Source organism: Chanos chanos, chromosome 15 (assembly GCF_902362185.1).
Source record: "Chanos chanos chromosome 15, fChaCha1.1, whole genome shotgun sequence".
NCBI lineage: Eukaryota > Metazoa > Chordata > Actinopteri > Gonorynchiformes > Chanidae > Chanos > Chanos chanos.
This window is the reverse complement of record NC_044509.1, coordinates 15,510,032-15,526,087: the sequence shown is the minus strand read 5'-3', so window position 1 is coordinate 15,526,087 and position 16,056 is coordinate 15,510,032. Positions and strand designations below refer to the sequence as shown.

Below are 16,056 nucleotides of genomic sequence, written 5' to 3'. Positions count from 1 at the left end.
ACCTCCTCATCCCAACATCCCCATCACCCACAGCCTCCTCATCCCAACATCCCCATCACCCACAGCCTCCTCATCCCAACATCCACAACCTCCTCATCCCCACATCCCCATCATCCACATCCTCCTCATCCCCACATCCCCATCATCCACAACCTCCTCATCCCAACATCCACGACCTCCTAATCCCAACATCCTCGACCTCCTCATCCCAACATCCCCATCACCCACAGCCTCCTCATCCCAACATCCCCATCACCCACAGCCTCCTCATCCCAACATCCACAACCTCCTCATCCCCACATCCCCATCATCCACATCCTCCTCATCCCCACATCCCCATCATCCACAACCTCCTCATCCCAACATCCACGACCTCCTAATCCCAACATCCACGACCTCCTCATCCCATCACCCACAACCTCCTCGTCCCAACATCCACAACCTCCTCATCCCAACATCCCCATCACCCACAGCCTCCTCATCCCAACATCCACAACCTCCTCATCCCCACATCCCCATCATCCACAACCTCCTCATCCCAACATCCACAACCTCCTCATCCCAACATCCACAACCTCCTCATCCCATCATGCACAACCTCCTCAACCCAACATCCACGACCTCCTCATCCCCACATCCCCATCACCCACAACCTCCTCATCCCAACATCCACGACCTCCTCATCCCAACATCCACGACCTCCTCATCCCATCATACACAACCTCTTCATCCCAACATCCACGACCTCCTCATCCCCATCATCCACAACCTCTTCATCCCAACATCCACGACCTCCTCATCCCAACATCAATGACCTCCTCGTCCCCATCATCCACAACCTTCTCATCCCCGTCACCCACAACCTCCTCATCCCAACATCAATGACCTCCTCGTCCCAATTATCCACAACCTCCTCGTCCCTGTCATCCACAACCTCCTCATCACAACATCCACAACCATTTGTTGTTTGTTATTGTGTATTTATAAGTGTGTGTGTGTCTGTGTTTATATGTGTGTTGTTGGTATTTATGTGCGTTTGTTGCTGTGTATTTATAAATGTGTGTGTATGCCTGTGTGTCTGTGTTTATATGTGTGTTTTTGTTGGTATTTATGTGTGTTTGTTGTTGTGTATTTATAAGTGTGTGTACGTGTGTGTGTGTGTAGAGGATGACTGATGGCTTAAGCCTTTGGAGACTGTTTGGCTGTGATTAGCAGTGTGGTGACAGAGGAGAGCTAATGAATAGACATTAGAGCAGGATCAATGGCCTCAACGCTGAGTGTCTGTAAGGGAACAGAGTTAATCAAAAGGGATTACTCTCTCCAAATCAAGACCCCTCCCTGCCTCCCTCTGTGTGTCTATACCAACTCAAGGCCTTTCCCCCTCCCTCTGTCTATACCAAATCAAAGCTTCTCCATCCCTATCTGTCTGTCTGTCTGTCTGTCTGTAGCAATTCAAAGCAGCTCCCTTACAGTCTGTATGTCTGTCTGACTATCTGTCTGTACAAAATCAAAGCGTTTCCATCCCTGTCTGTCTGTCTGTCTGAACAAAATCAAAGCGTCTCCCTCCTTGTCTATCTGCCTCCCTGCTTGTCCATCTGTACCAAATAATATTGTCTCCTTCTCTGTCTGTCTGACTGTCTGTCTGTCTGCCTGCCTGTACCAAATTAAGGCTTTCCCTTCCTCTGTCTGTCTGGACCAAATCAAAGCCTGACCCTCGCTCTTTCTGTCTGTCTCTCTGCCTCTACCTCACGCTATCTGTCTACCCTGTCTGTCTGTACCAAATCAAGGGGTCTCCCGCCCTCTGGCTGTCTGTCTCTCTCTCCTCCTCACACTGTCTGTCTACCCTGTCTGTCTGTACCAAATCAAAGCCTAACCCACCCTCTGTCTGTCTGTCTCTCTTCCTCCCCCTCACACTGTCTGTCTGTACCAAATCAAGGTGTCTCCTGCCCTGTGGCTGTCTGTAACACGGTTTGACTGTTTCTCTGCGACACAAGGCAACCAAAATAAGAGAGCCTGAACAAAAACATGTCAAAGAAGGAGGGAAAAAAAAGCATCAAAACAAGAGAGAGAGAGTGAGAGTGAGAGTGAGAGTGTGTGTGTGTGAGAAAGAGACCGAGAGAGAGAGACCGAGAGAGAGAGACGGGGAGAGAGAGAGAGAGAGAGGGAGAGAGAGAGAGAGAGAGGGAGAGAGAGACGGAGAGAGAGAGAGAGAGAGAGGAGATATATTGTGTAAAGAGTGGTCAGGTTAGCTGTTGGACATAGTCACATCTGTTTCTCACATGTGATTTCATTAAAACTGCATCGTGTGTTAAAGAGTGTGTGTACGCTCGGGTCTCTAAGTGCTTTTTCATGCACTTTATATCACCCTCACCTGTGTTAAATAATTCACCTTTCAAATGTAGGGCATGTGAGCTTTTTTGTCATGCCAAGGCGCTTCTGACAGGCTTCATGTGCCGCTACAAAATAAAGTCAAAAAACAAAACAAAACAAAAAAAAAAAGTCAGTCACACAAAGCTTCTAAGATGAAAAAAAATGAAGAAAAATATTCTACTTAGAGCTCATTTGCAGCATAATGAACATGCTTTCATCATGCATGGACTAAATTGCTCCTGTCTTTGTTCTTTTCGTTTCTTCTTCATTTTTTTTTTTTCAGATATTAATGTATACAGTTTCGGTTGTCTGACCAGCATAGTGCAAGAATGGGTCTGAGGTCTGAGTGGAGCAGTGTGATGTGACTGGAGTGGCTACACCTCTTTTTCATTTAATAACCATTTAATATCCCTGTCTGGTCCAGGGTCAGTCTTCAGATAAACTCATATGTTCCTAGTTCCTGGTGTGAACTGACTGAAGTTAAGCTGTCCTATCACCTGATACTCAAGTCAGGGGTAAACTAAAACCGATAGCGAAAGGACGGGTGTGTCTCCTATGTTAAAAGATAGACAGTTTGTCTTGTCCTGAAAGGATCTGGCCTTTTCAGAGGCGAGTGAAACACATCTGCTCCATAAAAGAGTAAGAGCAACTCTTGTTTATTTTTCGCAGAGACACAACCGGTATCTCTCCGTGAAAAGAGCCTGGAACCTTCTGGGTCCCCGCAGCTTTTGAGCCCATTAGTGAGACTGACTGGCTTAGCGTTTGCCTCAAACCGCCTCGGGCTCCATTGATCCGACTGACCGATGAGCCGGGTCACTCCGGCACGCGGAGAGGGCCGTTATGCCGCGCGGTACGATGGTGCAATGCCAAGCCGCCCGACCGACCGCCGCACGACCGGCTAGAGGAGTCCGGACCGGTCCGTATCGATCCTGCTTCATAGGAACATCCCATTAAACAAGCAGACAGAGTGTGTGCATTAATGCAAACTTGTAAATAATAAATAAAAACACAAACTACCCTCTGTAATCCAGAGCTTTGCGATAAACTCGAAGCCCTCTGAGCTTAAGGGGATAGTATATGTATCTATGTAAATATATATATAATGCTTTGGTCTGCTTTGGCTGTGAGTGATGGCATACTGACCTTTTGTTATTTTATAGCTTTGCTTTGGTGGCTTTTTTCCGAGGAATGCTAAGCTTTAGATGGGCCATCAGAACTTATTAAATGAGCTTTGGTGCTATCAGCCTCAAAAAACATCTGGAATTTTAACTGAGAATGTTTTTGATTTTCCATGAATTGGAGCATCAGTAACTCACATGAACTGTCTGCTCTACATATTTGCTTTCAAGCTAAAACAAAAAAAGAAAGAAAGAAAGAAAGAAAGAAAGACTTTAGTAGAAGGCATTAGTTTATGACACATTTGCAGCTTTTCTCAGTGGCTCACTCTTACTTTCCTTCTCGTAGAAACACTGTAGGTACACTCTTACACAGTGTCCATGCATACACATACACACACACATACGTGTGCACTCATGCACACACACACACACACACACACACACACGTGCGCACTCATGCAAACATACGTGCGCACACACACACACACACACATACTCACACATACATGTGCGCACTCATGCACACATGCACACACACACACACACACACACACACACTCCTTAAGGCTAAAACAATATGACTATGCCTTCAGTAGAGGAGAGATATTAATTCTGTGAATGAGTGATAATAAGGGCATGTGCATCTCTGCAGTTAGAGTGGGTCTGGGCCTGGGTAGCTGACAGAGGTGAAATATAACTTAATTTTTCAGAATCTGTTGATTTTTAGGAGTAATTTATATACTAGTCTATTTTATTCGTTATATTGTTTGTTTTCAGAAACTAAAGGCACTAAAACCTCTGTGAATTTTACCATTTTTATTAATAATGTCTTTTTAATGCATTTTTTGCATTTTGTTGACATAAATTGTCCTGCAGTGCGACATCACATTTGCTTAAAAAATATTTAAATGTTAATTCAATTTTAAGGACTGATCATATCCAATGTATAAAATAGACACACTTTTCGATATATCATCACATATATTTCACATATCTATAAAATTAACGGTGATTTTTTTTTCATTTAATTTTTGACATGTCAGCAATTTTTGCCTCACAAATCCATAGGGGGTTGCTGTGTGATTCATTCTGGGATAGTAGTAATGTTTGTTATGAATAAAAAAGGATCGTAAAAAACATTAATTATCCGTGTAAACAAATGAACAATGAACATAAACATAGCAAACCAGCAGCACAGTGAACATAAACATTGTTGTTCATGAAAACCATTTTTCATTTTTTATCCTCCCTTTTCCCTGTTCTGTGTTTGCTTTCTCCTTGTTCTCCAACTCCACCTCTCCGCTCCTTTCTCCTCTCTCTCCTCCAATCGCTTTCTAATCCTATCCCACCTCTGCGCTCGTCTCCTGTTTTTGTTTCACCTCTCCCTGTCTTTTCATGGCATCTCTTAATAAAGAAAATAATCATAGATCGTAAAAGTTATGCACCCGTAACCGCATAATTGAGCTGCTACAGTCTTTTAAATTCATTTCAGTGAAGTAAGTTACGTCACACCATGCCGAGCTTCGTGGCCGTTTAGCCTTTTTACTGCGGATAAGGAGGTGCATATTGCCATTTTCTATATAATTACATGGTTTTTCCATTAAAATCTTTCACCTTTATACTGTAGATGCATCTTACCACAGGGCTGAAGAAAAGAAACATGTTAGCGATCCACCCGATGATATGAAAATTTCAAATCAATCGGAGCAACGAGTTTTACCTTCACGTCCACCTTTCAAAAACGTCTGGCAGAGGTCCTGGTGATGGCCTGTTAGAAATGACCCCATGGGTGTCGGTGAAATTGTTTATTTATGAAAGATGTTTTGTGTTATGCTGCAGGACTAAATTTTGATTACTGAACATAATGTGATGTTACCATGATAAATTTCATATAACTTCATATAACCTATGTTTCAGAGCATCATTTAGGAAAGTAGATCCCTGTGTAAAAAAAAAAAAAAAATGCCAAAGGCCTTTTAATGCATCGTTTTTTTTTTTTTTAACTAATGTTTACATTTCCTGCATCATGCTTATTACATATCATACCGCAGGACATTTTCCATGCTGAAGTTGGAAACAGTTTAAGAGATCCATTTTTCTGGAAAGTGACGTAAATATGAAAACCCATCATTGTTTTCATTTCATTAATGTAAAATGAGGCATTATGTGGAGACTCACACCACACCAGTCTCATCTCTTAACTGACTGTAAAAATTCTGTTTCCGTAGAAACGCACTGAAGCTCAGCAAAACTTACCGTCGCTTCCAGGAGAACCATACTAGGCACAAGCCGCAGAAGAGTATTTAACTGTATTAGGGCCGCACTGAGGGGGAAAAAAATCTGAGATTTCAAGAATAAAGCCGTTATTTAACGAGAATAAAGTTGTCATTTTACGAGGGGAAAAAATGTATATTTTTTTAGGAAAATATACTACCAGCAGCCAACAAAACGGGTGAGCGGACAGTCAATGGCAGCCTGAGCCTGCTTCTGGCAACTGCTATTTCAAGATTCTAGATTCAAAACTTTATTGTCAACGTCGTGCCGTGCCACACACATCAAATTCCCGATATGACAATATGGTGCTGAGGTGCCAGAGGATTAAGTATTTCGCTATTTGTGAAACCTATAGTAAAGTATAATTTCACAAGATGCTCCACATCCCTCATTTTAATGCAGGCTGCTCTCTGATATTTCCCCTCTAAAATAACACGTAGCCCAAAGTTACGACTTCATTCTCGTTAAATAACGACTTTGTTCTCATTAAATTATGACCTTATTTTCGAAATCTCAGATTTCCCCTGTTGATGTGGCCCTAACACTCCGTCGTAGCAAAAGACCAGAGAGCGAAGTGTTTTAAGCTCTGCTGCAGAGTAGAAGTCTACTTCGTTGCGTGTTAAACCGGATGACTGGCAGTCTCTCTGGCCGTTCTGTTCATTATTGATAGAGCACGGTGGTCTATGAATACTGAGGTCGCCACAAGCGCTTGGACACCTCTTCGCGAAGTCTTTTCGTCACTGGTAATGTTTGCTCATTAAGTAAAACGGTGGCGGACTTATCTGTCCATTACTTTGGCCACAACACATTAAAAACGTTCTTTTATTTTTTATTTTGTTTTACAGTAATTACAAGCCATCGGGCGCGGGCACACGCGCAGCTAATTCGATCCATCGGCGTATGATCACATCTGTTCTTTCTTCGGAACAGAAAGTTCTTTATTTTTTATAACTTTAGCCTCAATCAGCCGTGCTTCAAATCAGTGTGCATTATCACTGAGCAGTAAGCATTCATTCTAAACACGCAGTTTTAAAGTACTGGTTTACAATTAATGGCCCGCTGTATAACGCAGGGTATGAAACAGGTAATAACTGAAGGGAACGCAACTTCTAACAGTGCATAAGGGAAGAATTAGTGGCACTGTTATTATCTTGAAGTGTAGTGCTACCTGGCTAATCAGGGGAGCGACAAAAGCTGTCATACATAGCCCGCTCGATTGGCGTGGGCGTGCGTGATATTGTACCGCAGGAGAATAGGTAGATTCCAGCTCTCAGAGTGTGGGAGAAAACGAGTGCGTTGGGTGTTATTACCATCACTGGGCTTTACAAAGATCAGCAACTTTTTCATGCCGCTTCCAATCAGTCGAGGAGTTCGTTGAATAGCATGTAAATGGAGTGCTGACAATAGCAGCGTTATTCACTAGCTGTCCGTCGAACTTAATTGAAATAAACATCATGTTAACATTATTTTTGGCACATGGATTGAACGGGTAAAAAATGCGGTATGAGTCCCTCACCTTCCTCACTTTAGTTATTTGTATCGAGCATGCTACATACGAGTAAACGTGTGCCGTGGCACTTGTCATAAAACACACAACTCTAGCTGACAGATAGAGAAACAAGCGCCTACGCTCGCTTTCTGTACAATAACAGGAAATTAAGTTTGTTCTGTACAAAAGCGGGAACCAGCCACTTGAACAGAGGCAGTGTGTATGTTCATTAAAGTCAGAGACACACACAGCCCGTGCGTGGTATCTCTCATATGTGCACCATTACTTTAGCTTGTCCGTTCTCAAAGGGAAAGAGAGACTCGCGCGGAGGCGCGCGCATCTTCCGTCACAGAAGCCTGTCTGTTTCTGAAGGCTGCCGGGCATGAAAATAAGGCGCTGACGGAAAGGGTATATGAGTTCGCTGTCTCGTCCCCTTGGTAGGCCTTTCAATTAGCCTTCAAGCTACCAGCCAGAGGCCTTATGATTTGACAAACCCAGAAATAAGGAGGTGAAAGGAGGTGAGAGAGAGAGAGAGAGAGAGAGAGAGAGAGAGATGAATATGTGGAATGCTTGATTGGCAGGAATGAAAGACACAACAATTGGCATTTGGTCAGAATCTCTCAAAATTCTACCAGTGGCCGTCAGTAAGACAGCTTTCTGTTGCATCCAGAGCTGTTTACACAATGTGTTACTGAGAGAATGGACTGTAGTACGATCAAACCGCCACAGCACAATCAGCTTGCCGTGTGTAACTACCTCCTTTGTGACATCTGACATCATGGTCATTTTGTCTTTTTTTATGGGAACTCTTTCTTCTTTCTGGATTCTTTCATCATGGTTTCTTCTTCCTCCTCTTATCTCTCTCTCTCTTTCTCTCTCTCTCTCCTCTCTCATTCCATTCAATTGTCTAACTAGCACTGCTCATAGTGGATTGTTCATTAGAAATCCTTCCTGTTACCATAACCTTTGCCATCCACCCTTCCCTGCTACTGCACTTTCCCTTCCACTATCTGTCCTTCAAACACACGCACACACAAACACACATGCACACACAAGCTAGCTAGTCCACTGGTCTTCTGTACGTACTCTTACACATGCTGGACAGATTTTTTTTCCTTTAAATGAAGAAGCATCGTCATTGGTTCAGGGCAGAGCTCTCTGTTCTCTGTAGATGAAACATGTAACCAATCAGGAGCGACCTCTACTAATACTAATCTGCCGACTGTTGGATCTTTTCATTTCTCTCTTTTTTTTTTTCAGTTCAGAGAATTGACCCCCACCTCCCTCCCATCCCCCTCCCAAATCTCACAGGGATTTACGACGTCTCTGGAAAGTGATAAGAGAGGAGAGCGGGGGTCATTACAGAAATGACAGTGAGATGCGGCACAAATGGAAAGAGAGAACAGAGGGAGGGAGGGGGGAGGAGGGGGCCAGATGGGGGGGGGGATTGAAGAATTTCTGCGTGCAGTGGGCTGTGTCTGTGTCCAAATCGATTAGCCGAAGACCTTAGTGAAATTCTTCCCTCAGTCGTGAGACAGCTCTTGCCATACGTTGGACACACATGTGTGCGTGCACACACACACACACACACACACACACACAAATACAGGCACATGTGCTGCTTTGTAGAATAGCATCTGCATGCCTAATTAACAAGCCAATGTGCCCAGAGTAAAATTGTCCAGATAAGGTTTTAAAATAATTGAAATCCACCTACAGTGAGGAGAGGGGGGGTGTTGGTAGAGGAGGGGGCTTTGCATGAAAAGGAGGGATAGATGGAGAGATAAAGCTTAAGTAGGGAGAGGAGCGGGCTGGAAAGATTGCAGTTAATCAGGATCAAATACACGCATAGTTAACCCACTCAACCACTCAGTGGTGTTTATGACGGTAGTGTTTATCCTATTCAGTGTTAGGCTGTAGTGTTTAACAGCTGTACATTATTATTATTATTATTATTATTATTATTATTATTGTTATTATTATTATTGTTGTTGTTGTTGTTGTTCTCTTTTACTTGAGCAGGAAGTCTGACTAAGGTTTATGGACTTCTTTAGCTACAGACAGCACGCAGACAGTGGCCAACCAAAACACATTGAATCACAACACAATGAACATATGCCAACATAGCAGCATAAGAAAGACAAAGAGAACTGTATCAAAACAATATCAGTGAATAAGTAGAACATGAAAGAAAGAAGCGAATCCTTAATGAAACCAGCAGTGTGTCAATGAATGTGGCGAGTGCCTTTACATGTGTTAGCATGAAGAGCTGACCTCTAGTTCCCAGTTAATGAGTATCTCAGTCTCACTGCAGTGAGTGGGGACTGAGCTGTGTATGCTCACACTGAAAAACTGATGAATAGCATATGGAAAGTGAGCCTGACTTATCAGATGGTTACTGGATGGTTGGAGTTAAAGATGGAGGTAAGGGAGCAAAGGAGGGCAGTGGAATCAAGGCAGACTGGGGAAGGATAGAAATATCTGAGATGAAACTGAAGTTAGACTGTGTCTGTATGAGAGACAGAGAGATAGTGAGAGAGACAGAGACAGAGAGAGAGAGACAGAGACAGAAAACAAGATACTGAAGGAAATCAGAAAGAGAGAAATGAAAAGAAACTGAATTGCTTGTGATCTTTCAGATTTCATGAGAGGCTGTGTAATTGTAAACTGTTTCTCATTGGTTTAGGATGATTCTGTTTTTATATACTAATAAAAAAAAAAAAAAAATACCACCAATCAGATCCATTCAGTCTGCGCCTCCAACACTGTGAACTGTGTATTCCTCTGCTCCACCACGCCCATGATGAATACTCTTCCGTTTTTGCCTCAGTAGTAACAGAAGAGAAATGTTACATTAACACAATGTACAGAAGCTTTGGCTGGAAACCCAAAGCCATAAACACGTCCCTAGATCAAATAGAGCAATAGTACAGCTGCAGGAGGGACTGGTGCTTTTTTATTGTGTTTATGTGGCCTCTGGCTTCAGAATATGTCTGTTAACGAAATGTTCTCACTGGGAAAAGGTCAACCGTTGACAGTTCAAAACTCTGACTCTTTTTCACATGTAGCATAAATAGAATGTGACAGCTGGAATCTGTCCCTGAAACACTGAAGATTTTATAAGCATGATGAAGGACTCAGGCACCCCCCCCCCCCCTCCACCCCCCAACTCCCCACCACCTGTCCCTTACAGGGCCAAGACGTCCTTTACATGTGAACATTGACTTTCTCAGGCTCCACATGTATAGGACTCTCTCTCTCTCTGTCTGTCTCTCTCTCCCTCAGTCTCTCTCTCTCTCCTTTAGAAAAGGAAATTAAATAAATAAAAACCAACATGCACTGAGTGACAGCTTGTCACAGGCACGTTGGGTTGCTCAAAGCCTGAGAAAGAGAGAGGAATCCTTCACAGTAATGTCAGGAGCACCATGTAGAGCGAAGCAGTCTCTCATCACACTGCAGAAGTTATGTGTCTCAGTCAATATCAATCACACACACACACACACACACACACACACACACACACACACACACACACACAGTCTGTCTCTCTCTCGCTGTCTGCCTCTGGTCCTCTTCTCATCCTTCAACTTCTCGGCTGTCTCTGTGCTCCATGATCTCTATTGTTTTGTCTCCTTCAGATGTTTTGGACTCTCTCTCTCTCTCTCTCTCTCTCTCTCTCTCTCAGTCTCACCTCCTGTCCTACCAATCTGACTCATACCTTCCTGCTTTTCTTTGGCAGCACTCTCCTGTCTTCCTTTCCTCCTCCGTCTTTGCCTCCTTACTCCTCCCTGTTGTGATGTGTTTCTCCACAGGCTTTGTTTGTATTTCAAAGATATGAATCAGTGCAGTGTCAGATTGGTGTTCACTAGGAGAAGAGGTCTCCTCACTCTTCCCTCATCTTCACAGGCCAGACCTCTTTCTCTCTCTCTCTACCTTTTCCTCTCTCCGTCTGCCTTTCTCTCATCATGACTCATTCACACTCTGTCTCACCCTTGTCTTGCTTCTTAAATTTATGAGAAGCGCAAGTGTGTGTATGTGTGCGTGTGTGTGTGTGTGTGTGTTTGCGTATGTATCCTATACTCTCATTTATGTGAAGAGTGTGTGTTTGTGTGTGTGTGTGCCTTCATGTTCACCAGTAAGCCACAACATTGATTTTCCACTTTCAGAATATAACCTTGAGAATGGGGTGTGTTCAGAGAAGACTTAGCTGTAAAGGAGAGAGGGGAAACAGCATCTCATCTGTAATATCACACTGAAAGAAATCTCCTTTCTGGTTCGGCTGGAAGAATAAAATTTCCTGCCAGGTTTATGTCACATTACGTTACCCGTGGGCTGTGGCATCTCGGCATTGTTGTGCTAATAAACAGTGCAGGATGCGTTGGTTAACAACCTACTGACACTATGATATTCACTCACTCACTCATTATCTGATGCCGCTTATCCTAATTAGGGTCTCAGGGGGTGCTGGAGCCTATCCCAGCGTTCATAGGGCGAAAGGCGGCGAGACACCCTGGACAGGTCGCCAGTCCACTATGACATTAAGATTCCTAATTCTTCTGAGTCGTCATTTCCTAAACTCTCTTTGTCTCTCTTTTCTTTCTGTCTCCCTGTTGCCCCCTCTCTCTTTCTCTCTCTCTTTCTCGCCCTCGCTGTCTCTCTCTCTCTCCCTCTCTCCCTCTGCGTTAGGTTGTGGTCTGGAGCTCCTCCTGGTCCTGTGGGGGTTGGAGTTATCTCACCCGTGCCCACGTCACTGCATCTGCTACACCTCTCCCAGCACGGTCAGCTGCCAGGCCCACAACTTCCTGTTTGTGCCGGAGGGCATCCCAGCCCAGAGCGAGCGCGTCTTCCTGCAGAACAACAAGATCCAGCGCCTGCTTCAGGGTCACTTCAGCCCGACCACCGTCATGCTTTGGCTCTACTCCAACAACATCTCCTACATCCAGCCCTCCACCTTCATGGGCTTCACCCGCCTGGAGGAGCTCGACCTGGGGGACAACCGGCACCTGCGCTCCCTGGCCGTGGATACCTTCCAGGGGCTGAGCCGTCTTCACGCTTTGCACCTCTACCACTGTGGCCTCGTGAGCCTGCCTGGTGGAATCTTTGAAGGCCTGCACAACCTGCAGTATCTCTATCTACAGGTACAGCAAATATAACCTGGAGTGCCTCTGTCTACACCAGTGACGGCCGGTGAGCTGTTAACGGAGGAGGAACAAACCTACCCTTTATATCTATCATTAATTTCAACCTGTTCCCGTTAATCCGCCCTGATTAACAATAAAACTGACGATTTGCAGAATAATTAACACCGATCGTGTAAATAGAGTAGGCCTAAATGATGACCCATGTCACTTTGTGAAGGTCGTATTTCTCTTTACTGAACTGTGTAGCAGTTGCTACACCCACACATTCTTGTAGTTTGTTGATAATTGTACTTTTCGCTCCCTGGGAATATCAGGGAATATTAATGTCGAATGCGCTCGTCTGATTTGCAATATTCTGCCGTTTAAATGCTCACGAAACATTGTGGATTGTCTGAAGCTTGTGTGCTATAGCAAAAGCTACAGCGTGAAATTGTTTTATAAGGATAGCGGTTATCTGAATGAATCCCTCTGTGTGTTTTACAGGGTAGCTTTCTTGTGTCATGACATTCAAATTTAAAAATTGAATTCGATCTCAATTGAAATCGATCTCAATTTCTGAGAATAAACTTTTAGTTTAGAAAAAAAAAAAACAGGATCTTTTATCTGTATAATGCATCAGCGTTGAGTGCAATGCACAATAAAGTTTAGCACTCAAGCCTCAACTAGTTTGTAAAAAACAGTAACGACCACAAAATGACACTGATAATCGTTTACTCTATTAACGCGATTGATTTTAATCATTCTGCACATCGGTAGTTTTATTGTTAGTCAAGGTGGGATGGGTTGAATCTAATGATGGATTTGGAGGGGACGTTTGTTCCTCCTCTGTTAACAGCTCACCGGCCGTCGCTGGTCTACAGGCTGAGCAAACGTAAACAGCAGTGCCTCTGTGTACAGGTACAGCACACAGAACTACTGAAGAATCCCCTGATTCAGTTGAGATCAGTCTAATTCCGTGACTGATTCAAGCTCGCTTAAAATGTACGTTTTGGGTCGGTAAACCAAATAGGTTTATAAAAGATCATACGCGATGTCCACAATTCAATTAGACGTCCAGGGAAATCTTGGTAAACACAGGAGTGTTCCGCCAGAGTGTGGAACAAGATCAATCGATTTGTATGGGCTTCAGTTCCTTTGATTGGCGATGTTCCCGGGCTAGGATGTTACTGAGGAATCGTGCTTCTTGCTAGCCAAACAAACCATGACAGAAAACAGCTCCCGCTGCTCTGTCGCGGTTAATACAACTCTAATTTCTAATATGTGCTTTGAAATAAATTAAGTACTTAAGACTGAATAACACTAATAATAACACATCTAATTCTGGAAATAAACATCTTTGGCAGAAAATGATGTGTGTACCTTAGTCCAAACATATGTTAAAGGGTTTTTTTTTTGTCGCATTTCAGTCATGCTGTAATTTTAGAAAAAAGAGATTCAATTTATCTCAAAAGCCTCTCCTTTTTCTCACTTAGGCCTTTTAGAAGAGCACCCGCCTAACTAGGTAATCTTGTTTGTGCTTCACACAAGCAAAGCTTTCCCGGATGTGTCGGCAATAAACATAATACAATAGCCTGCCGTTCTTAGATATTCATTATCTCTCTTTGTCTGAATAGAGAAAATCAACGTCTCTATCTACATGTTTGTCACACTTTGTCTGTCATTGTGTTTTTTTTTCCTCCAGGATAATGAGCTCGAGTTTTTAGAGGATGATCTCTTCGTGGATCTTCTGAACCTCAGTCATCTCTTCCTGCATGGGAACCGTCTGTGGAGCCTGCACCAGAACACGTTCCGCGGGCTCGGGGCCTTGGACCGGCTTCTGCTGCACCAGAACCGGCTGCAGTGGGTCCATCGCCTGGCCTTCCACGACCTTCGCCGCCTCACCACCCTCTACCTCTTCAACAACTCGCTGCCCGAGCTGCCTGCCCAGAGCCTGGCGCTCCTGCCTGCCTTGGAGTACCTGCGTCTCAACGACAACCCCTGGGAGTGCGACTGCAAGGCCGTACCGCTCTGGGATTGGCTGAGACGCTTCAGGGGCTCCACCTCTTCGCTCTTGTGCGTGGCCCCGCCCGAACTCGCCGGCCGCGACCTGAAGCGGCTGAAGAAAGAGGAGCTGCCCAGCTGCTCTGGGTCAGAGTCCTTGCACCAGAGCAAATCCGGCAGCCAGGGGGACGTGGGAGTGTCCCTGAAGAAGGAGCACCATCACCGGTCGCACAACCACCATCACCATCCACATCTTCCTCACCAGGATCAGCACTATCCGCCTTCTCCGTCACCCCTTCCCAAACCCCCGGCCGGGGGCAAGTCCGGCCGGGCCAGGAACTGCACGAGGCAACGGGGTCGAAAGGCCAAAGGTCAGAACGAAGTGTACAGCCTGAAGGGGCCGGACGACCAGGAGTCGGGCAGCAAATACGACCCCTCGGTCCCTGGCGGCTCGCCCCCCCGGAGAAAGAATAAGTGCATCCCTCGGACATCTATACGCCCCCCCAGCGGGGTTCAGAGAGCCAGCAGCGGAGGGTTGTCCCACCTCAGTCCGGGTCTGCTCACACCTTTGAGCCTTCTCCTCTCTCTGTCTGCCCTCATAGTCCGCTGACTCCGCGAAACACTGCCCTGATGGTTCAAAAATCAACAACCAACAAGTACTTGATCTACTTGGCTCCTACACAGAGGCATGGCTGTGTGTGTGTGTATGTACGTGTGTGTGTGTGTGTGTGTGTGTGGGGAGCCTTTGTTATAGGATCGGAGGATATTCCTTTCTAAAGTTAAGGGCCAGGAACTGAAAGGGTAGGAAATTATCTTGCAAGTCACAATGTGATGGTGTCAAATGTACACGATATAAAATATCTCCTCTCTTCTTAACATGTTAACTAATTTTCCACCCCAAAAATCGTTTTCATTCTGAACCAAAGTCAAGATACACACATGGCGACGGCATATATCCCTTTCTCAAAAGCACATATGAGTTCACCAGTCTCAAACCAGTAAAGCGCCTCAGTTCTTGCTCAGTAAAGCCATCTTACTGCCATGCTCTGTGCTCAACATTTGTTTTGGTGCAAGGCCAACGGTAAACAGACAGGATAATACCACTCAGGTTTTCAGCAGGGAAGAGGGTGTAGGTTAGGAAAAAGAAAAAAAAAAAAAAAAAAACGAGAACCAAATATTTACCGAAGCACATTTTCAGCATTCTCCTCTTGACTCTAGCAAGAGTGAGTATACCCCTGCCCCCCCACCCCACCCCCCACCCAATGTCTGTTATAAAACCAACAGAAAATCCCCAAACCATTTGTTTAAAAATTCCATGTTATGTGTTTATTTTGGTTGTTTGATCCCGTACTAAGAACATTTTCTATTTTCGAAATGAACATGAAAGTCATTTATTAAGAAAGCTGCTAGCTACACCGTGTACTGGAGTTTATGTGTGTGTCTTCTGTTAAAACCTAACAGGGCACCCAAACAGGAGACACAAGTGAAAAATGAATTGTGTGTGTGTGTGTGTGTGTGTGTGTGTGTTGTGTGTATGTGTGTGTGTGAGTGTGTGTGAGTGTGTGTGTGTGTGTGTGTGTGTGTGTGTATTGTGTGTGTGTGTTTGTGTGTGTGTGTGTGTGTGTAGGCATATCGTTTGCTGTTCAGTTGGATAGTTGTATTGCTCTGTAGAGGGCACATTGGG

At 44.5% G+C, this 16,056-nt stretch overlaps 1 protein-coding gene across 1 annotated transcript; it reads left to right on the top strand.

The window, feature by feature from the left end:
- The first annotated feature begins 9,617 nt into the window (after nucleotides 1–9,617).
- rtn4rl1a (reticulon 4 receptor-like 1a) lies at nucleotides 9,618–14,982 on the top strand. The gene is made up of 3 exons (XM_030792279.1): nucleotides 9,618–9,675; nucleotides 11,938–12,389; nucleotides 14,074–14,982. The coding sequence occupies exons 1-3, from the start codon at nucleotides 9,618–9,620 to the stop codon at nucleotides 14,980–14,982; spliced, it is 1,419 nt and encodes a 472-aa protein (XP_030648139.1).
- The last annotated feature ends 1,074 nt before the right edge of the window (nucleotides 14,983–16,056 follow it).